Consider the following 27624-nt stretch of genomic DNA (forward strand, 5'->3'; position numbering starts at 1 on the left):
TTGTGTACCTTCTGCTCTGTCATGCGCTGTGCCATTTCCGTTGGGCTTTCGTTTTCTCGTGGCGTTTTGTTTTATCTTTTGCTTGTTTCCAGCACTTCCTCTTTTTCGGCCCGTAGCAAACTACATTTCCCTGCATGTCTTGCAACCTCTGTTTTGAGTTATTGAATGCCCCTTTCCCTCTTTCTTCCTCCCCTTTGATGTTTATACTCCACCTCTTACCCGGCCTTCCTAATTATCTTATCCCCACCTGGTATGATAATCTTTCTGCCTATTGATGCCTTTCTTTTGCAGGACAGGGCGTTCCTCTTTGATCGCGCTGCTGTGAGTCATCCTATCTTACTAGCTCTGATGCTTGCACAGTGCTGGCCAATCAGGGTTTTTTGACTCTGCATCACTGAGTTTCATCAGCGGTCTGCTGCGTGTTACTGTGCAGTTTCACTAGCCAGCCAAACTATGTAGACAACCAATACAGGAGTGTGGAAATAAAAAAAAAACTACTTGTCCAAGGGACAAAAGCGGAACACAATCTACTTGTCCCTCAAGAAAATCCACTTGTCCTGGTAGATAAAATAATTTTGACCAAAATAGTACGATCCACCCCACTAGACCACCAGGGATGGATATAAGATCCCCTTAGACACTGCTGTCAACTTTAAAGGGGTACTCCGGTGAAAACCTTTCTTCTTTTAAATCAACTGGTGGCAGAAAGTTAAACATATTTGTAAATTACTTCTATTAAAAAATCTTAATCCTTCCTGTACTTATTAGCTGATGAATACTACAGAGGAAATTCTTTTCTTTTTGGAATGCTCTCTGATGACATCACGAGCACAGTTCTCTCTGCTGACGTTATTATAATAATAATAGCACTTTATGTATTGTTGTCCTTAGTGGGATTTGCCACCATGCTGCCCTTAGCATACATCTGCTATGCATGGTTGCTAAAATGGACAGAGATGTCAGCAGAGAGAACTGTGCTCGTGATGTCATCAGTGTTCCAAAAAGAAAGGAATTTCCTCTGTAGCATTCAGCAGCTAATAAGTACTGGAAGGATTAAGATTTTTTTAATAGAAGTAATTTACAAATATGTTTAAATTTCTGCCACCAGTTGATTTAAAAGAAAAAAGGTTTTCACCGGAGTATCCCTTTAACAGCGGTGATCTAATGGTTTAATAGCCGGCCATGCTATTATGCCAGGCTATTAGCGGCGGGAGGGAGAGCTGTAGCTAGCTCCTTTTACACCCGAGGCAAGCCCAGAAAAGTCTAGATGTAACTTTTTGATCACCTTATAAAATATTTCTCATATGAAGTGACCAAAAATGAGCAATTCTGGACTATTTTTTTACATTTACACCGTTCACCGTACGGTTTAATTAACATCAGGGATGTGGAATTCCTATCGCCCGACGCCCGGGACTAGCAGTTTTGGGCGCCGGGCAGGTGAATTTGTCCGGCCCTTAGCCCGGCTTCGGGCAAGCAGGGCCGGACCTGACAAGTGCGGCGGATCTGCAGTCTGTATGGAGCGGGCTCCCGACTCCTGCCCGCTCCATACTCTGCAGCCTCCGACAATAAAAAACTGTATGCTCGGAAGCAGAGCAGGGGAGATGAGAAGCTGTGTATGTGTCTTCTCTCCCCTGCTCTGCAGACGTGCGGGGGGAGATGAGGGGGCGTGGCTTATTTCTCCCCGTGCAGACCTGCGTCCTCTGCCTTCACTCCCCCCAGCTGTAGCTTCGGAGAGCTGAGGGGAGGAGGCGCGTCTGCACGGGAAGATGCATACGGCGCTCACAGGGGAGTATGGAGCGGGATCGGGATTCCTGCCCGCTCCATACTCTGCAGCCCCCGGCTGTTCTCAGTAGCCGGGGGCCCCCGCTAATAGCCAGCATGCGGCTGGCTATTAACCCTTTAGATCGCCGCTGTCAAAGCTGACAGCGGCGTCTAAAGGGAGATGTGAATGCTCCCTGGTGGGCTAGTGGGGTGGATCGCCCCCCCGCAGCGCGATCGCGGGGGGAGATCCACTATGGAGGTAGCCGGAGGGCTTACCTCTGCTTCCTCCTGTCCCGGCTCTGTCATTGATAGAGCCTGGCTGGACCAGGCTCTATCAATGGATCACAGAGCACACAGATTAATAGAGTTCAATAGATCTCTATTCATCTGTCTGAGGAATCTAATGATTCCTCATAAGTCTAATAAAGTGTAAAAATAAATAAAAAAGTTTTAATAAAAGTTTGAAAGACACATTAACCTAGTGGTCTTCAAACTGTGGCCCTCCAGATGTTACAAAACTACAATTCCCAGCATGCCAGGACAGCCGTTGGCTGTCCGGGCATGCTGGGAGTTGTAGTTTTGCAACATCTGGAGAGCCACAGTTTGAAGACCGCTGCATTAACCCCTTCCATGTTAAAAGTTCAAATCACCCCCTTTTCCTATATAAAAACATGCAAACATAATAAAAATAAACATATTTGGTATCACTTCGTGCGTAACTGTACAACCTATTAAAATATAACATTAAGTATCCCGTACGGTAAATGTAAAAAAATACCAAACCACAGATTTGCAATTTTTACAATATCCCATAAAAAAAAGTTAAAAAGCGATTAAAAAGTCAGATCAATGCCAAAATGGTACCGATACAAAAAACAGATTATGGTGCAAAAAATTAGCCCTCATACAGCCTGGCATGGGGGAAAAAAAATAAAGCTACAGGGGTTAAAAAATGGCAATTAAAAAAATTAGAAAAAGTTCAGAATTAGTAAAACATGACGTAAACGATACAAATCTGGTATCGCTGTAATCAGGCGCCTAAAGTATAAAACTAACATGTTACCTCAACCACAAGGTAAATGGCGCAGAAAAGAAAACCACCAAATCTGCAAAATTATCTTTTACTTTTTCAATTTCACTTCCCCAAATATATATATATTTTTCGGTTCAGAGAATATGTTATTGAAAAATTAAAAGGTATCCTTATAGTAGGTAGTTATGGCTATTATAGGGCGAGGAGGAAAAAATGAGAGCATAAAAGCGAAAATTGGCCGGACAAGTGGATCGTCATGAGGGACAAGTAGATTTTGCTCCATTTTAGTCCCGTGGACAAGTAGTTTTTTATAAAATTTCCACACCCCTGAATATTATATTTTAATAGCCTGGACATTTCCACATGCAAAGATACCATTTATGTTTATTTTTGTACATTATTTTTATTTAAAGAAAATTGGAAACTTTTATTAGGAAAGGGGCTTATTCACATATATACGCACTTTTTAAAATATTTTAATCACTATTTTTCAGTCTTCATAGGGACTTATGTGTTACTGGGGGATGTTCTGCTTCTCCAGTTTATGTGGTGCATTTTGTGTCAGAAAATGCTGGAAGTTGCATTTAGTTACTATATAACTACAACTCCAAGCATGCCCTGATACATTCTATTGTTCTGTGGGTGTTGCAGCATGTTGCACTGTACAGTTAAGGTTATTGTGTAACATGCTGGGAGTTGTAGTTTTGGTCCGTGTCAGATGCAGAGCCATAGGCTGTGTCAGGGAATACAGGGAATTACAGTTAGTAACTACAACACCCAGCATGCCCTGATACAGCCTACGGCTCTGCAGCTGACACGGACCAAAACTACAACTCCAAGCATGTTACACTTTATAGTTCTACAGTTCAGGTTATGGTGTAACATGCTGGAAGTTGTAGTTTTGGTTCGGGCGTGTTTGCGTGCATCCGTGAGGCTCTTGTTCGGCGGGTGAGTATGAAGGGTGGGATTCTGGGGGTGCAATTCAGTGCGGGTGGCCAGAAGCCACTAAAAAGAAATAAAATTAGATGGCACAACTGGTGGCGGCAGTGCCCACCCCCCCCCCCCCCCCCCGCCCTAATGCCCGACGTGACAGTCTGTCCCTATACAAAACATTCATGCATACACATCATACATGCACCAGCCACTGTCCCATATCATACATACACACACGCCACTGCCTCCCCCACATCATACATTACATACACACGTGACAGATACATCATACACACATACACTCACACCATACATATACACACATCATACATACACCTGCCGCTGCCCACCCCACATCATACATTATATACACACAGACAGACATCATGCACACATCACACATACACTCACACCATACATATACACCATACATATGCACACATCATACATACACCCACCGCTGCCCACCCCACATCATACATTATATACACATATCACACAGACAGACATCATACACACATCACACAGACAGACAATATACACACATCCACTCACACCATACATTTGCACACATCATACATACACCCACCGCTGCCCACCCAACATCATACATCACATACATACACACATCACACACACATCATACATCACATACATACACACATCATACATTACATACACATCACACATAGACAAACATCATACACACATCACACATCCACTCACACCCTACATATACAACCACCCTTCCTGCCGCCTGCATTCTCGGCCTCCTCACCTGAGCTGGCCATGAGTGGACATCAGAGCTGTAGTCACACCGGCCGGTGTGAGGTTGCATGGGTTTGAAAATCTCACCTCACACCAGACATCTTCTCTCCCCTCCTCCCCCTGCTCTGTGTTTTCCCCGTGCAAACATGCAACCTCCCCGTGGTGGAATAGGCCCTGTGGAGACAGAGCAGAGGTTGGGATAGAGCTGTGTGCGGGGGAGGGGAGGAGCTGTGTACCGAGCTGTCTACGTCCTTTCTCTCCCCCTGCTTTGTCTTCTGAGCTGCGTCCTCCCGCAGGGGAGATAAGGGGGCATGGCTTAATTATGTAATGCAAACGTGCGACCTCGGGCTCTTTGCGGTCAGCTGGGGGCCGCCGCCCCCTCCATACACCCTGAGCGCCAGTGTGAGGTGCAGACTTGCATCCGCTCCTGTGCCTCACACCGGCATTAAAGAAAAATAAGGGGGAAGTCAGTCTGTCCCTGCTTGCCCGATACAGGGCTAAATCTATGAACAATTCACCTGCCCGGCGCCCGAAACTTCTTGTACCGGGCGTCGGGCAATAGGATTTCCACATCCCTGCAATAGCAGGCGAAAAGTATCTGCACATGCGTTCACGGCTCACATTGATAGCATGGGAAGCAGCCTATTAGGACGTCTCCAGGAGCTGCACGCAGCCCAACAAGGAGGAGGCAAAAGAAAAACATGAATAAACATTAAAGAGGTTTGCCGAACAATGGAATGACAAAGATGACGGAGGAACAATCTACAAACAGAGCTCACGAACACAACATGGCGCCCAGTATGTAAGGTAAAAGGTGGTCGCTACCACATAGGGTTACAGAGAACTACGCTTCTTCCTGCAACAAACAAAGGTAAGCAAAACATCAAAAGCGCTCTCAGACATGAAAAAAAAAGGTACACTACAGCAGTAGCAAATTAAACATGGACCAAAAAATACTCCTGCAGCGGTGTACCCCTTTAAAGCTGATGAAAGACTCATCAATAGTGACCTCCCTTTCAGGGACATAGGCCTCCCAAAATTTGGCCCCAAAGTGATTGATGACCGGCCTGATTTTATACAGGCGGTCATACGCAGGATCAGTTCGGGTGGGACATGCCGCATTATCAGCATAATGCAAACATTTCCGAATGGCTTCGAACCGGGGACGTGCCATGGCCATATTGTAGAGCGGGGTCTGGTAAAGGACATCCTCACTCCAATATTGCTTGACACCGTGTTTTTTGACTAGGCCCATATGCAGCACGAGGCCCCAAAATGTCCTAATTTCAGTTGCATCGACTGGGAACCAGCCACCGGGCCTAGCCAAAAGTGAACCCGGGTTTGCAGCGACGAACTGTTGGGCGTACAGATTCGTCTGCTCAACCATCAGATTGACAAAGTCATCACTGAAATAATAACTAAAAAAATCTACTTCACTGAACCCGATGATGTCAATCTTGATTCCTGAGTCGCCAACAAACTCAGGAATCACAGGCTCTTGGTCTGCTGGCTGAGTCCAGACAAGTTCTCTGGTATGGGGCACCAGTGAACTTGGCAGGGGGGCTTGACTAGTATGAGCGCCAGGGGGACTCATACTAGCATGGGGCACAGGGTGAGGAGCAGAGAAGGTTTGCGGTCTCCGCCGCCTTGGTGGCTCATCATCAGAACCAGATGATAAGGAAGGTGGTGTCTTCCCTGTGCCTCCTCCCCTGAAAACACCCTGCGGGCCATTTCCCTGCTCTACTGGGGATGGGGGGGGGGGGTGTGTATGTGTGTGGGGAAAACTTTATTTGTGTATCTGCTGTGTGTGGTGTGGTGCGAGACTACCTCCCTAACCTAACTAACTAAACCCACCCTAACACTGTGCCAAAAAAAACTAAAAACCTGTCCCTACCTAATCTAAACTGTCCCTGGTTGCTTTCTGTGCCAAGGGGCCACAGAAAGGGGCACTATTTTTACACTGAGGGGTGAGGTGGCAGCATGGGGGTCCGTCCTGGACACCAGATCACTGAAGTATGGTGGGCAGGACGGAGCAACATGCTCATTCACCCACCTCCCCATACTGCTGTGACTGGTGCGGTCACTATGGCCGCCCAATCACAGCAGTACTGTGGGTGGCAACAATGCCACCTCCCAGTACAGTACAGATTATGATCGGTGGTGTATATTACACCACTGATCATCATTCTTATTCGGGTCATTGGGTCACACGTGACCCCCTTGACCCGGGATCGCCGCAGATCGCCGATATGAGGGTGATGAGCCGGGATGCCTGCTGAATGTTTTTAGCAGGCATCCCGATCTGACCCCGCCCGGAATTGCAAAAAGTCTGAATTGACACCCTGCATCCTGAAGAGGTTAAAGAGGACCTGTAGTCAGCATAAACAAATTGAGTGTGTAATGTCATCTTGTAGCCTCCCTGAGTCCAACACTATTTTTATCCTGTTCCTACACCACTCCATTCCTGAGAAATATGGGTTTTACTATATTTTGTTAACTAGCTACACTTTTACTTGAATAGTCAGATGGGAAGGAACTTTATTTTAACATGGTTTCCACGCCTCTGACTATTTAGGGAAAAATGCAGATAGTCAGAGAATTAATAAAATCCCTATATCTTGGGAATGGAGGAGTGTAGCAACAGAATAAAACCACTGTTGGATTCAGATTGAGGCTACAAATAATATGAAAAACAGAATTATTGTATGCTGAGCCCATCTTTAAAACAGCACACCATGCTTTTGAGTCCTTCTATATACATGTTTAGATGCAGGAACTGGCTGGATTGTTATCATTAGTTGCTTACATTCAGGCCATTCAACTGAATGGGATTGCTGTCAGTACAAAGCGGTCTTTATACCAATGTATACCTACAACATACTAAGTGAACACAGTGTCGGACCGTCCTTATTTGCACCAATTTGTACAATAAATCTTTTGAGCCAACTGTGGCCTCATCCCCTCCTACTTATCCCCACTAACTTTTTCAAGGTATGACAATGCGAAAATAGGACCACATTTTTACGCAAATATGTTATACATGAAAAGTGTGCACAACTGTTAATAAATTCCTAACATTTTTTTTTTTTCTGGCTTCAGAATAAATTGTCACATAAAAAGACATTTAAGAAATTGAATTTTGATATGTGATCTCTGTAGGAGCAGACATCATTGTCAAATATTGGCTTTATACAGAAAGAATATTATCTACTATATGATACTCTGATCCTTACATAGAAATATCTAGCCTGTGATTTTATACGGAAAATTTCACTATGGAGGGAGATATATCACATTTTTGTTATTTCTCATAAAAAAAGCATTTACCTTGGGAAAAATAATCGTTTCTTTTCCAAATAAGAATTCAATCCCTTCTGAATGTCTTCCAGGAGGATATTGGATTCCTGAAGCCTTTCTAACATGTTAGGCTGTTTGGTTGCGATAAGCACTCCGGTATCTTTAACCTGATAAAAATTAAGGACCAGTAGTTAGGAGAGGTTTCATTGTGCACAGGGAATTACGCAAGCACCGTATTATGTCGTATCTATCACCATTGCATAGTCCAATAACTTGGCCCTAGGAAGATTAAATTCTTGGTGCATGGAAAGACAGAGAGGGATTAAAGTGAATGAAAATGTAACTGGAAAATAGAAAAACTACAAAAACAAGTGAGATAACACATTTCATTCACAAGAAATTGTGTTACTAAATCGGCCATTGGCCCTTTAGAGGCAAACATTAGAAAAAAATAAATAAAAACTTTTTGATCATGCTTTCATCATATATAGAGAATAGACCGGAATTGACTCTGTGCTAAGAATCTAGAAACTCCAATGACTGCAAACCCCTTTCTCACTTCTGGCCACCCACATTTATTCCAGCCTGTAATGGGTGGTTCATTGACAAATTATTGTTGTTGTTTAATTATAGTTTGTTTGTTTTTAAAACAGCCAGGATTAGAGAAACAAAGCTGATTTCTTCAAAATAACAGCACCACCCCTGCCCTCAGGTTGTGTAGCACTGTAGAGCATTGGCCCACAGCCCCGATCTTAGCCCAGTGCTGCTCAACCAATCACTGGCCGCAGCACTGTCACGTCTCAGGCAGTGATTGGCTGAATGGCACTGTGATTAATTACCCCTCCCCATACCCCCAGCACCAGGAAGAAGATTGTACTGGGACCAGGAGCAAAGTTCTAGAATCTTATCCTAAAGGAAGTGCCTCATGGATAGTATTGATAATGGTATACAGGAGAATATTAATAACATTAGGTATGGTTTTTTGTAACTCCTTTCCCCTTCTTTCACATAGAACTGTCAGCAGTTTTAGAGCTCAGATTACTTTACACAAAAGTTTTTTTTTCACATAGATTCAGACACAAAATTCCATGTCAAATTAAATTTGAAATTTACAGAAAACCTGCTTTTATTGGTTTCAGTGGGACTCTACATCTGAATCTGCCCCATTCTACACATACACTGCAGCCAGTAGTAATTGGGAAAATTCATTAGTCCCAATGAATGTTGCCTATACATCTACACAAATCCCCATAGCTGATCACAAAAGACACACTATGACACATCTGTATCAATCCCACAGAAAAAACAAACATACAGTAGATAAAGCAATGTGGCAATGACCTAACACGGTCTATAAAGAGAATAACACTCATATTCTATAAAGTAATTTTTATAGAATAGCATACCGGCAGCTTCAAGAATCAATCCAAACTAGAAATAAAAGGCAAAAGTAAACAGTGTCGCATAAAAATATATATTTCTTATTATATTCAATTGTAAGTCAAGTGATGTCCATATGAGTTAAAATAGGGGACTGACAATATAGCTAGCTGCTATCAGCCTGTGCTTCCTGTTTTTTATTTTGTTATAGCGGCTGTGACATCTTAGCCCTTATACTGTATTTTGCCACCTGTTTTAACTCATATGGACAGAACTTGGCTTGTAATTTGTCATTGCAAATTGTATGATATAAAAATATGTATTTTCTTTCTATTAGATTCAGTATTTGTACTTTTTTTTTATTAATTTTGATTGATTTTATAAATGTGTACATTATCTAGGGAACTTCATACAATAGAGAGTATATGGCAAATATTAGTTTAATTTAATATATCCTGGACACTAGCAGTACACATTTGCTTTATACCTATTTCATGTCTTTTTAACTCATGAAATTGTAATTGTTGCTTATGAGTTTCTCGTTGCAACAATTTAGATTTCTGTACAAAGTCACTTTACTTCTATTATAGACTGAAGCAGCCTAAAATTTCAGTAGAAATTACTTTATAGAAAATGTTACCTTCCTCTCTTGACTTTTACTTGTAAGTAGTACAGCGGAGCAGATGACCCTCTGTTTTGTTATATTAACACAAATGAAAGAACATTGGATATGCAGTCATAATAATAAAAGAATGGTAATGATGAAAGATAAACAGAATTATCCATGCGTCCATGGCTCTTGCTCAGTGGTCTGTATGCTCTGATGGGAACATCTATCACAGCCACAGCTGGTTATGTGTTCATCCACCAAGTACCTTGGTTACTGGCAGAGACACATCATGTCCACTGCCTGTTTCACGCTCAGCTTTGTGCACATATTTCTGAACAATGAATGTGATAATTATCATCAGTCTTGATTGTAGGCACCTTTACACAAGCGATAGACGTTGACCAAAGTCCTCTGGATGGTTCCATACACATGAACATTTAGCTTAAAGGTTTGTGAGTTCTGAATAAAGTGAGGAGGGATAAGACCCTTCAATTCTCTGTTGGTGGCTTCTCTCTCCAAAGGGTCAGGGAGGTAAAATCTAACATGCCTGATCCTGTTTTCCACCAACATCATATGTGAGGGAACAGTCAGGAGGGCCCCATTAAGTTCGCTAGTCACACCAGAATTGATTGGTTTGGACAGATTCAAATTTGTATGATTTCCCAGACAATTTAAAAACTAAATTACATACCGATTCTGTCATAATGTCCTTCCAGGTACTGTCCACGATACCAAATTTCCGTCCTTCTTCTGGCATTTGAGCTATTATGTCTTCAGAGCTAAATATGGGCTCCAGGTAGAGCCACGTGGCTTGACACTTTAACCAGGAATCCAGAATATCTTGAATCAGCACTAGTGTCTGTTCCCACTCCTGTTATAGACAGTACATATATGTATTGGTTGACCATAGAAAATCACCTTTATAACCCCAATATCCATCCATGCTAACACAGTTCTAGGATATCACTCATAAAAGGTACTGATTCCCCTAGCAAAAACTGTACTAGTAGAGAAATACTTGGGACAAGGTTCCCTGGCAAATGGTATGCAGAACAGCTCTTTTCAAGGAAGTGAGAAGTGCCACCTACAGATTCTGAGTCTGTAAGTCAATGGCAGATGAACTTACAGTGTAGCAACCTATAAGTGACAAGAGAAAGAGTTATTTCCTCTGGGGGTGAGCTCTACTGCCTGGGGTAATCAATGACCCCAATAAACCCTAATTTATTTCACTGCCCTACCTTTCTACTAATTTTTATTCCTTTAGCTGCTCCTCTATACTAGCAATTTTCACTTCAGTTGTTTTGTTAAAAGATAGGGGATAAGATCTATGATCGCAGGCGTCCCACCGCCACGCCCCCTCCCATAGACATGAATGGAGGGGGCGTGGTGTGACATCACTAGGGGGCGTGGCCGTGATGTCACATCCCTGTCTCAGAGGAAGCACCCAGTACAAAATGCCGGGGGCTGCACCGAGATCGCGGGGGTCCCCGGCGGTGGGACCCCTGAGATCATACATCTTATTCCCTATCCTTTGAATAGGGGATAAGATGTATAAACCCAGAATACCCCTTTAAGTGTATCTACACAAAGAGCCCTGAAATTTTCTTATTTGACTTATAACAACAACTATATCTAACTATGGGCATTTTTTTAACTTAACAGACACTGCTAATCCAGTGTGAAAATAGCCTAAGCTATGCATCCACTAGTACTATACTTGCCTTGAGTTCCTTATCTACACAAAAGGAACTTTTTTCTACTGAATTACTTTAAATAATATGTATGCTAAGGGTCTATTCACATGTACAGTATCCTGTGCAGATTTGATGCGCAGATTTAATGTGCAGCATTTGAAGCTGTGTTCAGTCATTTAGTTTACATTGAGATCTGCAACAGAAAATCCTGTGCATCAAATCTGCGCAGAATACTGTGTGTGTGAATAGACCATAAAGGTCCCAGTGAAAAGTTGTCTGACCATGTCAATTCTGTCAGGACCGTTTGACTTTCTAATGTGTATAAAAACCTGCCGTCTCTTTCCTGATGTAAGGGGAGGGAAGGGTAAGGTATGTTGGATTTCAACTGACCAACCCTTTGTTTTCAGGGAGAGAAGACCGCTCTGGCAGTACCGTACCACCCTACATTCAGCCGAGCCAGACATTTATGCGTATCAACAGAAGAGATAGCTGTTGGCCTAACAAATACAGTGATCCTCAACTTACAATGGCCTCAACATACAATAGTTTAAACATACATTGGTCTATTCTGGACCATTGTAAGTTGAAACCAGACTCAACATACAATGTACAGACAGTCCAGATCTGTGAAACGTGTCAATGGCTGGAAGATCTGACCAATCAGAATGGGAATTTTACTGGTAAAACACCTGTATTACTGAAGCGTATGCACTGACTGATGTCTGGTAACACCTCCTACAGTACAGGGACGTATTACATGTTCTGTACTACTCTTTACCTGTACCAGGGTTACCTGCTCCTTTGGACACCAGCTAAGGGCGACTCCATATTACTTTTTTAGGACATTGCGTGTACCGTACAGGACCCTGAAGAAGCTCCTGTCCTCTACATAGACCAGTGTTTCCCAAGCAGGGTGCCCCCAGCTGTTGCAAAACTACAACTCCCAGCATGCCCGGACAGCCTTTGGCTGTCCGGGCATGCTGGGAGTTGTAGTTTTGCAACAGCTGGAGGCTCTCTGCTTGGAAAACACTGACATAGACAGTGATTTACAGCTCCCAGCAGATCTTTCTTACTTTTATACGTAAGGACTTGCGTTATCTATATTAGTTATCTACTTATTTTTCTTTAATCCTTTTTCCTATTTTTGGATGACATTTTGGGGCTTTAGAACCAATTACCAGGTTTCCATAGAGTTCTGGTCTCAACATACAATGGTTTCAACATACAATGGTCGTCCCAGAACCAATTAATATTGTAACTTAAGGGACCACTGTATCTGGCTACTGAAGGTGCATGGTCACGAATAGTTAGGTACTCCTAGATAACATTTAAATATCTTATTTTTATATTATTGCACTGAACTCCTACGTTAACCTTAGATTACCTTGCTCTCTCTACCCTACTATGACCTCCCACTGCTACAGTATATGGCTTAGTGCACAGAACCATATTAGACAAGAAGTCTACCCAGGGTAATCTATGTGAAGCTTCTCTTTAGTGTGTTTATGTTCTGTAAATTTAGATGAATTATTAATCAGACAGAGGAGTAATTACAGCACACAATGTTCTCATGGTAAAGACTCGGTCAGAACTGCTGCAGTTTCGGCTTACCCTGGCTTCTGCTTCAATGGGTTTAATGAATGGTGAACCACACATTGTTTGGGTTTTTATAATGTGATCATCAAGCAGTAATTGAATATCATCAACAGCGGAGAGGATGCTTGTACTCTGTCAGAAAGAAAGGTTACATTAAACATGTATTCAATTACAATTATGATGATGTGATTTACATACGTCATGGTTTGTGATCCATCGCAAGCCAAGAAAATAACTTGTGAGGAAAATGGCCTGACTCCCCTTCGTTAGCCTCAAACATTTTGTCCAAATTAATAAACAGACATTTTCATATACCCTATTAGGAGTTAATAGAGGTGGCCCTCTGCTCAGGATCCTCATCTCTTGACCAGGGTGGTGACAAAGAGTGCCGTTCACTCTGGAGGACCCATCCTGTCCTCCATTACAGAGACAACCCACTGGGGCTGCTGGGATATTAAACACTTACTGCCTGGTTTCCTCACACACTGCAGCTTGTTGGAATTCCCCAGCGAGAAACTTTGCAGCAAGTAACTTTGTTATTTGCATATTTTTAAAGCGGCACTTCTATACAGTGTAGAATAGATTGTCCAAGAAACAAGTGCCATCCAGGCACAAAAAGGCCGGTATACCCCTAATATTAAGAAGTAACTTTTATTAAATATGTCTTAAAATAGATAGATTGAATAGATTGTCCAAAACAGAAAACTTCTTATAAAGATTGTTTAGGATAAGTAAGGCATGGCTACTTTCTTATAGCACCATATGGGTTGTGTCAGCCATATTTTTTTTTAGTCTGTACAACCTCTTTAAAGGCAATCTGTTATCACCGTTATACACATTAAAGGGGTACTCCCGCGGAATACTTTCTTTTTTTTTTTTTATCAACTGGTGCCAGAAAGTTAAACAGATTTGTAAATCACTTCTATTAAAAAATATTAATCTTTCCAGTACTTTTTATGGGCTGTATACTAAAGAGAAATCCAAAAAAGAAATGCATTTCCTCTGATGTCATGACCACAGTGCTTTCTGCTGACCTCTCCTGTCCATTTTAGGAACTGTCCAGAGGAGAATATGTTTGCTATGGGGTTTTTCTCCTGTTCTGGACAGTTCCTAAAATGGACAGCAGAGGTCAGCAGAGAGCACTGTGGTCATGACATCAGAGGAAATGCATTTCTTTTTTGGATTTCTCTTTAGTATACAACCCCCAAAAAGTACTGGAAGGATTAAGATTTTTTAATAGAAGTGATTTAGAAATCTGTTTAACTTTCTGGCACCAGTTGATTAGAAAAAAAAAAAAAGGTTTTCCATGGGAGTACCCCTTTAACCTATTGGTATAGGCCTGAAGTGTGGCTGACACTGAGGACAATGGCACTTACTGTTTTCTTATGAGTGGCTCTATTCCTTCTATAATCAAAAAGAGGCCTGGTGCATAGAGGGCTTTCTTATGCCCAGAGTTAACTGTGATGTTCAGTCTGGATCTTCACAGTACACACCCTCTTTCCCTGTGCTGATCCTCCACTGCTGTGCTGATCCTCCACTCCTGTAAAATTTGTCTAGCAAGCAGAGAGTATTCACTTCATGTCTACTGACAGCGACATTTGCACATGCACAGCCCTTGCCACAGGCGACATGATGTGAAATCTCTCTGCTTGTGAGAGAGATTTCACAGGGGAGGAAGACCAGCCCAGGGGAAGAGGGCTTTACTATGAAGATCCCTACCAGACATCACAGTGCACTCGGGGCTTAGAAACCCCAGGGTGCACCAAGCTACCTTATTAGCATAATTTGGATACAGGAATACCGGAGCAATTGAGGCACGGATCAGAAAATGGTTGTCATCAGCTTCACCTATACTACAAGTCTTTACCAACAGGTTATTGCGAGTAATGCTGATAACAGATTCCCTATAAAGTATAAAAGGTTCAGGACAGACATGTTTCCTGTGCATGTTACATGTACTGTAGATGGTTGCATCCACTCTGCCTTAGCAGTAACTGTACTTTGCACGGTGTCTGTGCTCTGGCCGATAAAGAAGAGTTCTTGTCATGGCCACCCTTTTCCCCACGCCCCTTTAAGGTTGCACACAGGGTAATGTTTCTCAGCATTCCTAAGTCAAGTATGCTGAAGACTATGATCATACACTGTACAGCCTGTTAAAAGCACAGATAGAGTATGGTGCTAGTACCCCCTAGAGACATGACATATACTGCCTAGGGTACAAATACTACAGCATGGGAACCTAGGAACTAGAGGCATACTATGAATTTTTAGCTTATATACAGCTAAATAATAAGTATATATTGTCTCTATATAATGTCCATTTCTGGCCAGTCTTACCAAGTGTGCATAGAAAGTAAAAATGTAATTAATGTAATAAACGTTTGCAAGATATTTGATCACATTTTAAGGATGAGACATTAGAGTTTAATTATTGGTCTTGGGCCAGTCTGGTGCACCCGAGACCTCTGGAGCATGACTGGATCATTCTACGTGAGCAGCTGCACACTCTTGGCAGGTGGCACCATGGCATCTGCACAATACCAATGGACTGGGAGCCTCTACGTAAACAACCATTCCGGCAGCATACTAGCACTGTATTAAAGGGGTATTCCAGGCAAAAACTTTTTTTTATATATCAACTGGCTCCGGAAAGTTAAACAGATTTGTAAATGACTTCTATTAAAAAAATCTTAATCCTTCCAACAGTTATTAGCTTCTGAAGTTTTCTGTCTAACTGCTCAATGATGATGTCACGTCCCGGGACGTGACATCATCATTGAGCAGTTAGACAGAAAACAACAACTCAACTTCAGAAGCTAATAACTATTGGAAGGATTAAGATGTTTTAATAGAAGTAATTTACAAATCTATATAAAGCAAAGAAGTGATATTCGGCACTGCTATTATAGGCTCTGGCGAGCAGTCGTGTATGACGCTTGTACGGAGAAGTATAGTTAGAGATGTGGTGGTGCTCTGAAACTTGGCAAAAAGTTCATATCTTCAAAAGGCAATGAAGGAATAGAATGAATCGGCAACTCACCAGTCTTCTCTTCTGAAAAAGTTCCTTTATTCAAAACATACTCACAGCATGAAATGCAAATAGGGAGAGGGATCGGTGCAGGGGGGGTAAAATGTAGTAGGCGACAGATTCTGTTTCACTCGTTATACGAGCTTCATCCGGCCATGACTACCTGGAACTCTATGCTGCTTCTTATACAGGTGAGTGGCCAATCAGAAAAATCATTCTGGACCGCCCATCTGATCTGACGTACCTGGTGATGCTTCTTAGGGCATCGCCATTGGCTATAAGTCACCATTTTAAAAGTGCGTCAGTAGAAGTTAGCAATAAATTACATACTTGTAAAAAAATGTGTGTATAATAATACATTTAAAAACAAGGTGCATAATCAACTTTCTCGTTAAGACCAAGTGGACCTGCTGCCGCAGTATGTATAATCCAGTAAGTTTCTCTTTGCAATAAATACTGGTCGATGTTGATCCCAGGTTTAGGTTTAACTCTTTCGATCCCGGCAAATTTTAAATTGTCAGTTTTTCCACTGTGGGTCTCTATCATATGGGTAACGAGTCTGGGTGCTCCTTTTAATGTGCGGAAAGAATACAGGTGTTCCCTAATTCTTGCGCATAATTGTCTTATAGTTTTTCCGATATAATAGAACCCACAGGGACAAAAAATGACATAGACCACATATTTTGTTCTGCATGTGATGAGTTCTGATACTGTATGCGTTATTGCTCCTATCCTCATAGTTTTATATTCGGCATTGAATTTGCAGAAGCTACATGTCTTGCATGCGAAATTTCCTTTCGGAGTAAATTTTTCAAGCCATGTACCTTCTGCATTCTTCGTTTTCTCCTGTTTCTTTAGGATATTTCCTATCGTTTTATTTTTTCTGTACGAGATAAGGTTTTTTTTTAACGCTATATTTTTTAATTCAACATCACTTTCAAGTATATACCAATTTCGCCTAATAGCTTGTTCGATGGTTTTATTTAGTGGAGTGTTCTGAAACGTGAATGTGAAACGTTTTTGATCAGGTGAAATGAATTCCTTGTTTTTCTTATTTTTTAATAAGCTAACTCTTTCTATTTTTGTGGCTTTTTTTCTACTTTCTTGTATTAATTTAAGTGGATAATGCCTTCACTTGGTCTTAACGAGAAAGTTGATTATGCACCTTGTTTTTAAATGTATTATTATACACACATTTTTTTACAAGTATGTAATTTATTGCTAACTTCTACTGACGCACTTTTAAAATGGCGACTTATAGCCAATGGCGATGCCCTAAGAAGCATCACCAGGTACGTCAGATCAGATGGGCGGTCCAGAATGATTTTTCTGATTGGCCACTCACCTGTATAAGAAGCAGCATAGAGTTCCAGGTAGTCATGGCCGGATGAAGCTCGTATAACGAGTGAAACAGAATCTGTCGCCTACTACATTTTACCCCCCCTGCACCGATCCCTCTCCCTATTTGCATTTCATGCTGTGAGTATGTTTTGAATAAAGGAACTTTTTCAGAAGAGAAGACTGGTGAGTTGCCGATTCATTCTATTCCTTCATTGCCTTTTAATTTACAAATCTGTTTAACTTTCCGGAGCCAGTTGTTATATAAAAAAAAGTTTTGGCCTGGATAACCCCTTTAATGATTTATCTCTACAACCAGTCAGCCCACAGTTGTGCCTTCCTGGCAATGAACGTTTAAATATGTCAAACTATATAGTTTAGTGTGTTGATCCAAAAAATGGCTGGTGGCATTATAGAAGTCCTGACATAAATACTGCATGATATAAATATAGGTTTCTTTATTAAAACGGTTATTCAGGTATAGAAACACAGAGCTAATTTCTTCCAAAAACCACCCCCGTCTTCAGGTTGTGTGTGATATTATACCTTGGGTCCATTCACCTCAATGGAACTGAGCTGCAATACCATTTTGGACTTTAGCGATCCAAAATAGTGATGGAGATACCTTTTTAATAAAATTTCGTAGTGTACCATTAAAAAAGAAAAAAGATACAGTAGTGAAGGAAAAAAATGTTTATTTTTTTATTACAACATTTATTTATTAATTTTTAAACAGGGATCAATTTACGTGGACGGGCAGGGACCTAAAAATGTAGCCGGCAATAATAAAAATGTATTGTGTGTGTGTTTTTCACTTTTTTCTCTTGATTTTTTAAATTTTTAGGTAGTACTACTCCTCCCAGCATGGAACACATTGTTCCATGATGGGAGTAGTAGTACCTGTACTAATTGACAGATCGCCCGTTGCGATCCTCCTGTATAATGTATAGATGCGGCCGGCTGCTCTTCTATGGTCCCCTGCACTGACGTATATATACACCTATTCATATTTCCCACAGAGAGCTGTGATTGGCCAGATGGTTCCAGCCAACCACAACTCTCTGTGGGAAATAGGAATATATGTATATATATACGGCAGTGCAGGAGACCATAGAAGAGCGTCCGGCCGCCTCTATACATTATACAGAAGGATCACAGTGGATGTCAGTAGTGACACCCACTGTGATCTTTCCTTAACTGTAGGTACTAGTACTCCCAACATGGAGCACACTCTGCTCAATGCTGGGAGCTGTAGTACCTGCATTAATAGACAGATCGCAGTGAGTGTCAGAAGTTGCACTCCTTGCGATCTGTCTATTAATGCAGATACTACAGCTCCCAGCATGGAGCAGATTGTGCTCCATGTTGGGAGTAGTAGTACTTGCAGTTAAGGAAACATCACAGTGGATGTCCCTACTGACACCTGCTGTGATCCTCCTGTCTAGTCTATAGCAGAGATGGAGCATCTGTATACAGCGCTCGCATCTCTGCTCTGTACTCCGGCCGGCCACTCACTCATTCATATTTCCCTCAGAGCTGTGATTGGCTGCAACCATCCGGCCAATCCCCACTCTGTGTGGGAAATATGAATGAGTGATGTTCTATTCACATCACTGGCCGAAGTACCGAGCAGAGATGCGAGCGCTGTATAGAGCCGCATCTCTATAATGGACGATCGCATCCGGTGTCAGACTGACACCCGGGGCGATATTTCTATTAGTACAGGTACTACTACTCCCATCATGGAACAGTCTGTTCCATGCTGGGAGTAGTAGTACTACCTAAAAAATGTAAAAAAAAATAGAGAAAAAAAAGTGAAACACACACATTTTATTAAACATTAATTAAAATTTGTTATAAAAAATTTAGATTCCTTAAATAAATGTTTTTCCATCACTACTGCATCCTTTTTTCTTTTTTTTTGTTACCCAACAAAACGCCAAAGGTGCCAAAAATGCAATTTTCACACAAATGAAAAAACACCAGAAAAAACACCAGACACAGGACATTGCACTGGCGTTTTTCAGGTGTTTTTTACAACCCAAAAAACGCAGGACAAAAAAACAAGTAGAAACTTAGCCTTAGTGGTTTAAAATCTAGTAACACTTTCCCTTTAACTTTAAAATTTACTGAAAAACTAGCCATTCTGAATAGTTGACATACTAAGTTAGATTTTATGCTTTGTGTTATGTTGATCTTTGAGACTCACTTAACAAAGAAAAGTGGCATTTGCTTTTCTCTAATTCCCCAATCAAAGCACAGGGATCAAGGGTATTACACATTAGCGGGAACGTGTTAAACAACAAACAGCGCTGTGGTGCTTGAAATCATCCAAGATTAGGGATGTTGAACAAGCTCTCAAAGCCCAGTTATTAAAAAGGTGTGAGCTGTGTGGCCAGCAGACGAGAGACCTTTGCAGAGAGGTTTTACTAAGTACCGAGCACTAGCGCAATACCAAACATCATGGCTGTAAACAAAATCTGAAAAGAATGATGAATCACAGCCTTGTGGATGAAGTGAAGTGACAAAAGATAGATCAGCCATTCTGAAATCACAAAAAAGAAGAAAGGCTTCTTTTAAACACAAATGTGTTATTTATCAGCTGTCTCTTTATAATGAAGAATACTGAATGTTTTTTGCAAGTTTTAATGTATTAAAAAACAGACCGCTTCTCTGACCAGCAACCCCCGTGATCTGTTTTCTTTCCTCTCTTTCCTTCTTGTCCCTCCTTTCTTTTTCTCTAGCTTTGTTTCCCTAATTATTTCTTACCCTTGTGTTGTCTTTGTGGTTTGCGTTTTTGTGGCCTGTTCAGTGTGTGGTTTCCCTACTTTCTATTGCCCCGCTGAAGTTTTGCTACCAGACTTGTTTCTTTTTGAGGCCTGCTTTATTGTTGCCCTGTAGCATGGCAGGGGTCGGGGTTTATTTAGTCTGGTTGTTCTTGCCCTGTTGTTTATATTTGCTGATGTAATTTACTTAATGGGTCCCTGGACCTTGTTGAATGCCTGCACTGTGTTCTTTCTTTGTATTGAAAAAAAAAAAAAAATAATAAAAACTTCTTTAATAAAAATCTACAGTTGAAAAAAACAAAGAGCAAAGAAAAATAACCAAAGTGTTGACTAAAAAGGGAAGAAAAGTATGGGTGCTGATGAAATAAGAAAGATCATGTGATAAATAATTGTTAATAATAATAACTATATATATATATATATATATATATATATATATATATATATATATATATGTATGTATTTGTATATAACATAGCTAAGGCACCAGATGGAGAGTCTGGCAGGTGGTGTTCCTGGCTTCTTCTTGCCTAGGTAAACTTGATTCACAAGGTCTTTTGTTGAGGAGGGCTATCACTTAAGCTGAATTGAGCAGGAATAAATCAAAGACCACCTCCCAGACACTTTACCTGGTACCATGACAGGGTTTTACCTCTAGTTACACCCTTTTATGACCAAGCAAATTTTTGGTGAATTAAAAACTATAAGCTTTCTTCTCATTCAGGTAATCAAATGATATTTGTGTCATTTTTTTTTGTGATACATTGGACTTTAATTTTTCTGTAAATTTTCTTCAGTAAATTTTTTTTGAAAATAAATAGTAATAAGTTTTTTTTTATATATTATAAAGCACTATTGCAGTTTCTTTTTCTGTTACGATCATTTTTATATAGGGTATGTATTATTATTATTAGTTTTATTTACCGTATTTATCATCGTATAACACGCACTTTTAAAACTTAAATTCAAGGCGGCTCCTGCGGGTTCAGACTTCTCCCTGCTCTGCTTTTTATTTTCCTTGCCTCCCTTCTCCTCCTGCTTTTTATTGCTTTGTTTTTTTATCTTCCTTACCTAGCAGTGCTCCAGCAGGCCTGGTCAGCGTGGTCAGTGAAGCAGGAGAGTGATGTCCTCTGTTGGCTCCGCTGCACAGCATCAGGGACGTCCCTAATCATTCCCTGCAGCTGCCAGCATCATTCCCTGCAGCTGCCTGCATCATTCCCTGCAGCTTGTTTAACTTCAGCAGCCGGCCGCGGCCACCGTAGAATAGTGACCAGCGGCAGCAGCATTGAATGAAAAGTGACGTCCCTGATGCTGTGCAGCGGAGTCGGCAGAGGACGTTACTCTCCTGTTTCACTGACCGCGCAGCCCGCAAGACCCGCCACCTGACCATGCCTGCCGGAGTGCGGCTAGGTAAGGAAGATTAAAGGACATCTGTAGTGTGATTAACACTTATCCCCTATCCACAGGATAGGGGATAAATGTTTGATCGCGGGGGTTCGACCGCTGGGACCCCCTGTGATCTCCTGTACGGGGCCGCGGCTATCCCATGCAGGGGGCGTGCCAGCCGCAGCATGACGTTGCAGCCGGCACGCCTCCTCCATACATCTCTATGGGAGAGGCGGGGAGGCAGCGTTCGTGCCTCCCTGCCTCCCCCATAGAACTGTATGGGGACGGGGAGGAGACGGGGCTCACCATGAGCGCTAATGGCGGTGCCCCGTTAGGGAGATTGCGGGGGTCCCAGCGGTCGGACCCCCTGCAATCAAACACTTATCCCCTATTCTGTGGATAGGGGATAAGTGTCATACCACTGCAGTTGTCCTTTAAGAGGGAAAAAAACCAATAAAAAGCAGGGGGAGAAGGGAGATGTTGAGGCAGGGGGGCATGATGAGAGGGGAGCATGATGGGGGGGAGGGATAATGAGACAGTAGGGGGAATCATGAGATGGGGGAATGATAAGACAGTGGGGGAATGATGGGGGGAATAATGAGAGGGTGGGGGAATGATGGGGGAATGATGAGAGGGTGAGGGAATGATGGGGTGAATGATGAGAGGGTGGGCGAATGATGAGAGGGTGAGGGGGGTAAGGGGTGTAAATGTGGAACAGGAGCTGATAAAAGGGGAGGAATGATGTGGCACAGGGGGGGGGGGACCAAACTGAGGTGCAGGGGAAATCAAAGTTGGGGGGATGATATGGCATTTAGTCTAAGTCATTTATCTTACATGTATTTATTTTTTTTAACTTAAATTTCACTGTTAAAATGGGGGTGCGTGTTATACGCCAGTGCGTGTTATACTCTGATAAATACAGTATTTATTTACTAGCTCAGTGAATAGCTCAGCATTGCACATTTTTTCCTTATCCTTGTTGTGGAGGAAGCTTGTGACTTCATATCCCGTCCTCATATATTGTTGTCATATCCCAACCCCATAGCCCGACCTAATACCCCGACCTCCTATCCCGACCTCCTATCCCATCCTCCTATGTTGACCTCCTATCCTGACCTCCTATCCCGTCCTCCTAACCCGATCTCCTATCTCTACCTCCTATCCCGACCTCCTATCCCGACCTCCTATCCCGTCCTGCTATCTCGACCTCCTATCTCGTCCTCTTATCCCGTCCTCCTATCTCGACCTCCTATCCTGACCTCCTATATCGACCATCTCGACCTCCTATCTCGACCTCCTATCCCGACCTGTAATATGTGACCAGATATTGAAATATCTCCAGCCGTACGGAAGTTATGTGGGAACATACATTTCCCATTGATTTGCATGGGACTTTAAACAAAAATTCCGACCCTCACAAACGGGGGTAGTTAAGGGTTAAATGAACTATCTTATATTTTAAGTGGACATATAAGTAACATGTGACCAAAAATGATCGAAATATCTCCAGCCATTTGGAAGTTATGCAGTAACATATATTTCCCATTGACTTGTATGGGACTTTAAACAAAAACCTCGCCCCTGGCAAATGGGGGTGAGTAAGGGTTAAATCACCTATCCTATGTTTGTTGTTGACATATAAGTAACATGTATGCCAAGTTTCATGTTAATATCTTTAGCCGTTTGGACGTGATTGTGGAACATACACACATACATATTGAGTTTTATATATAGATAGATTTATTTACTTATTCATTTTTTATTTTCTGTTAACTTATAGGGGTAAATGATAACTGTCTCTCCTTTAGTGAAATGATCTTTGGGCCACTGCAAATGGGCAAGGATGTTTAGATTTTTTTTTCTTTGAAAATGGAAAAAGGACAAGTTTTTAAAATTTTATTGTGGAGCATTTTTGCCAGTGTTCCCCCAGCTGCCAATTCAGTTAACCATTTATAAAGAATAACAGGGAAGGTACTACACACTGTTCACACTGATTGTACTAAGAAGACATATATTGATCATGGAATATAAAGAATAATGGATCTGCAGATAAATATTCATGTATGAAATCTGACATTGGCATTACACAAGTTTAAGCCAGTAGTGTTCGGTGGTTAGGTTATGTCTGCAGTATTGTCAACTACCAGTGCACATAATAACTCATAAATCAGGACTTCTTTGGTGAGCCAAACACAGCTAGGGGTAACAAGCTAGGGGTAAACATTTGGGGGGGGGGGGGGGGAGATTCATCAATCTATATAGTGTCATTTTAGGTGTATTTTCTTGCGCAAAATCTTGCGCAAGGATATTTCCTGCGTTCTTTTTGTGCGTCTTTTTATGTGGAACTTTTCTAAAGATGTCACCCTTCAGGTGTACCGTAGAGTCGTTTTTCTGGTAGACATGCATTTATTAACTGTGTCTTTTTTTTTGCGCAAAAAAAGGACGCAAGTATAATTTTCTTGCGCAAATATACACCAGCTCCGAGCACACGTACAAGTCTGCCTTATATTTTTTTCAAGAGCTGAGATGGGATGGATTCTATTACTGCACATGATTCACAGAGACCCGTGCGCAAGTTTAGTAAATTTTGCGCAGGTAAATTACAAATACACGCAGCAGAAAGGGGTAAAAAAAAGCTCTACCATACACTGATGTTGATGAATCCCCCCCCATGGTGTAGGAAAAAACCTCAATGACAAGAGCTGTGAATGTAATAATACAATCCAAATGGAATAATAAAGGACATGCACAATGTAGGGTTCTAAGAACAAACACTTGACAATTATAATTTTATAAATATTGCAGATATTTACTAAAATAGACATGTCTAGGATAGCTAAAAGATCTCCATCACCAGTTTCCTTGTCACCATGTCTGTATGGTGAACTTTTTTCATTGTCCTGAATTTGTATGACTGAATGTAAATGAATTTTCATGTGGAGTTTATGTAGGAAAGGATTCTGCATTTCACCTATTCACTATTGATTGCTCAAATGTTAAGTTAGTTGTATATTATATTGTGACTTACTGTATCGCGATATTGGACAAAGCTAAAGGTCATTGTGGACCACTCTGATTTCATCTTCTCCATGGCTTTCTCCAAAGAATATTCTTTACTTGCCGAAGCTCCGATCTGCTCCAGCCTGCAAAAACATATTGTAGATATTTTAGGGCTCATTTACACCACGCTTTGGGGAGCCTGACCAGGTGGGAGAATTAAAAAAACAGCCGCTGCCGTATTCCCGCACCCATGCCGCACCCCATTCATTTGAATGAGCTGAACGGAGTATGATAGTGACTCTGCTCGTCTCATTTTTGTACCTTCTGTATCCGACTTTGTTGCCGGACTGAAAACCGTTGTCTAATTTATGTTAGAACAAGCCCACAAACATCAAAATGTGAAAAAGTGAAGGGGTCCAAAGACTTTCTGAATGCACTGTATATTCATCTAATGAATCCTAGAAGCCAATTTAGAGCACAGTATGAGAAACTCTCAGTTCTGTAATTCATTATTGTATAACATATGTTGTTTACTTTTCCTTTGTGAAATTAAAATTTGCATCGTAGAAAAGTTCCCTGGGGTAAAGTAATGGCGGTGAAAAGCGTGAATGGGGGGGGGGGGGGGGGGTTTCATTATCTAATCAGAAGGCCCATTCCCACAGTTCTTGTGATTACAGAGAACATGAGAATAATTGCTCTATAACACACGCCATATATTAAAGTGTGAAAAGCGAGTAAATGTCAGGAAATATTACAAGACACAAGATAGGTAATTGCACATGCTCTCCAGCAAAGACATAAACAGAGAACACATAGCAGGGCCTGATGTTCTACAACTTGTGGCCCTCAGCTTACTGCGGGACGGGTGAGCTTACAATACAAAGACAAATAATTGCACGTATCCAGGGGACTCTGAGCCAACAATCCTTCCTTTGTTGTGCAGGGTAAATCCAGAGCTTTGTTTTCTAAATTTAATTCCCAAATATTGTACTTTTGTTTTCTACTCTGTGAAACTACATTACAATTCAACGGTATCTTTATGCAAGAAGAAAATGTCTGCACTCACCACTTAACTTCAAAGAAAATTCGGACTTTATTCAGCATAGCAGCAATGTCCATAGAAAATTCAAAAAATACACCCAGGTGAGCAGGGAGGGGGAGCAGCCAGCGACTCTTCGGCCGAAGTATCTCGGTATAAATAGCAAGGGGAAGGGGAGGAGTGACCCATCACCAGATATGTATGTATTTATAACAACACATATGTATAGTAAAAACAAAGATAAAAAAACATTTTCTGTCCGGCATCTACAAAAAGGAAAAATCATTTCTTTCATTCAAACCACTTGGTCCTAAAGCCCTGAGTTTCGTAATCCAATTGGTTTCACATTGTAATAATTTCTGATGCCTATTCACACCTAATGGTTGTTGCGGTATGTGCTGTATCCCTGCAAATTTTAATTCTTCTGCTCTACCTCCGTGATGTTCGTCCATGTGTGCTATAAATCTGGTTGCACCTACTTTAGTTTTTAGTGAATATATGTGTTCACGTATACGAACACATACATTTCTTTTAGTTTGTCCTACATAGTAACGGCCACATTCGCAAATGAGGCAATATACAATGTAGGTGCTTTTAAAGGATATAAAATGGGTCACATTTATATTATATCCTCCTAAATTAAAGTGTTTTTGATGTAACATATATCTGCAGTAGTTACAATTACCGCATGGAAAGTTACCATGCGGTATTTGCTTAGATAGCCAGTCTGAATTGGGTTTTAATATATTTTTCTCTTTTTTTATGTAGTCTTGGATGGTTTTATTTTTTCTGAATGTTACTATTGGTTTATTTTTTGCTATGTCTTTCAATAGAGGATCTTGTTCCAAAATAAACCAGTTTTTTAAAATAGCATTTTTTATTTTATTATTCATGGGACTATTATCAATAGAATAAATACATCTTCTATTATTACTTTTATCCCTATTTTTTTATTTTTATTTATTAGGAATCAAGAATTCTGTTCTATTTCTTTTTTAAATGCTTCTTCTATAATTTTTTCAGGATAGTTTCTTTCTTTTACACTTTTTTTTAGATCTGTAGCTTGTTCATAGTATTTATTAGTATCGCTATTTATCCTTTTCAAGCGAATGAATTGGGAGTATGGAATATTATTTTTTACATAGTGTGGATGTGAACTTGAGTAGTGCAACAAATAATTCTTTGCAATATTTTTTCTGTACCCAGATGTAATTAATTCTTGACCCTGAAGTGATAGATTAATATCGAGGAAGTTAAGGGACTTTCCTCCATATTCAAAGGTAAAAAACATATTCATAGTGTTGGAATTTAAATAATGTACAAATTCTTGAAATTCCTGTTGTGTGCCATCCCATATTATTAACACATCGTCCACATATCTCAGAAACCGCTTCACACTTTGGGTGAAGGGGTTTCTGAGAGTATGGACGTATGTTTTTTCAAAAATTGCTAAATAAATGTTTGCTAAGGTGCATGATATTGTAGACCCCATCGGGTCAGGAGTTATTTACTTTAGTGTCCCTCGATATAGAAAGTTTATACACCCATATCCCTTGGAATACGGGTGTAGAAGCAATGGCTCACTTTCTGTCCTACTCAGGAAAAAACAATGAATTTATTTCATTTGTTACAGAGGCACTTATTTTAAGTAACAATACATTTATGTATAATGACGAATGGTATAGCTAGCTATATGGAACCCTGATGCGGTCTCCAATATCATGTACCTTAGCAAATATTTATTTAGCAATTTTTGAAAAAACATACGTCCACACTCTCAGAAACCCCTTCACCCGATGTGTTAAGCGGGAGATATGTGGACGATGTGTTAATAATATGGGACGGCACACAACAGGAATTTCAAGAATTTGTACAATATTTAAATTCCAACACCATGAATATGTTTTTTACCTTTCAATATGTCCCTTAACTTCCTCGATATTAATCTATCACTTCAGGGTCAAGAATTAAT

General features: G+C 41.0%; 1 protein-coding gene across 3 annotated transcripts in view; it reads right to left on the reverse strand.

Annotated features, from left to right (window-relative positions):
- Window positions 1-27624, reverse strand: part of DNAH3 (dynein axonemal heavy chain 3) — a 536740-nt gene that overhangs the window by 294330 nt on the left and 214786 nt on the right. For all 3 annotated transcript variants that reach the window (XM_056535450.1, XM_056535451.1, XM_056535449.1), the window contains exons 20-23: window positions 24642-24756; window positions 13091-13207; window positions 10477-10656; window positions 7826-7962 (exon numbers count right to left, since the gene is read on the reverse strand). In XM_056535450.1, coding sequence (XP_056391425.1) covers window positions 7826-7962; window positions 10477-10656; window positions 13091-13207; window positions 24642-24756 — 549 coding nt within the window. The remainder of the gene's footprint in view (window positions 1-7825; window positions 7963-10476; window positions 10657-13090; window positions 13208-24641; window positions 24757-27624) is intronic.

Source organism: Hyla sarda, chromosome 8 (genome assembly GCF_029499605.1).
Source record: "Hyla sarda isolate aHylSar1 chromosome 8, aHylSar1.hap1, whole genome shotgun sequence".
Classification (NCBI taxonomy): domain Eukaryota; kingdom Metazoa; phylum Chordata; class Amphibia; order Anura; family Hylidae; genus Hyla; species Hyla sarda.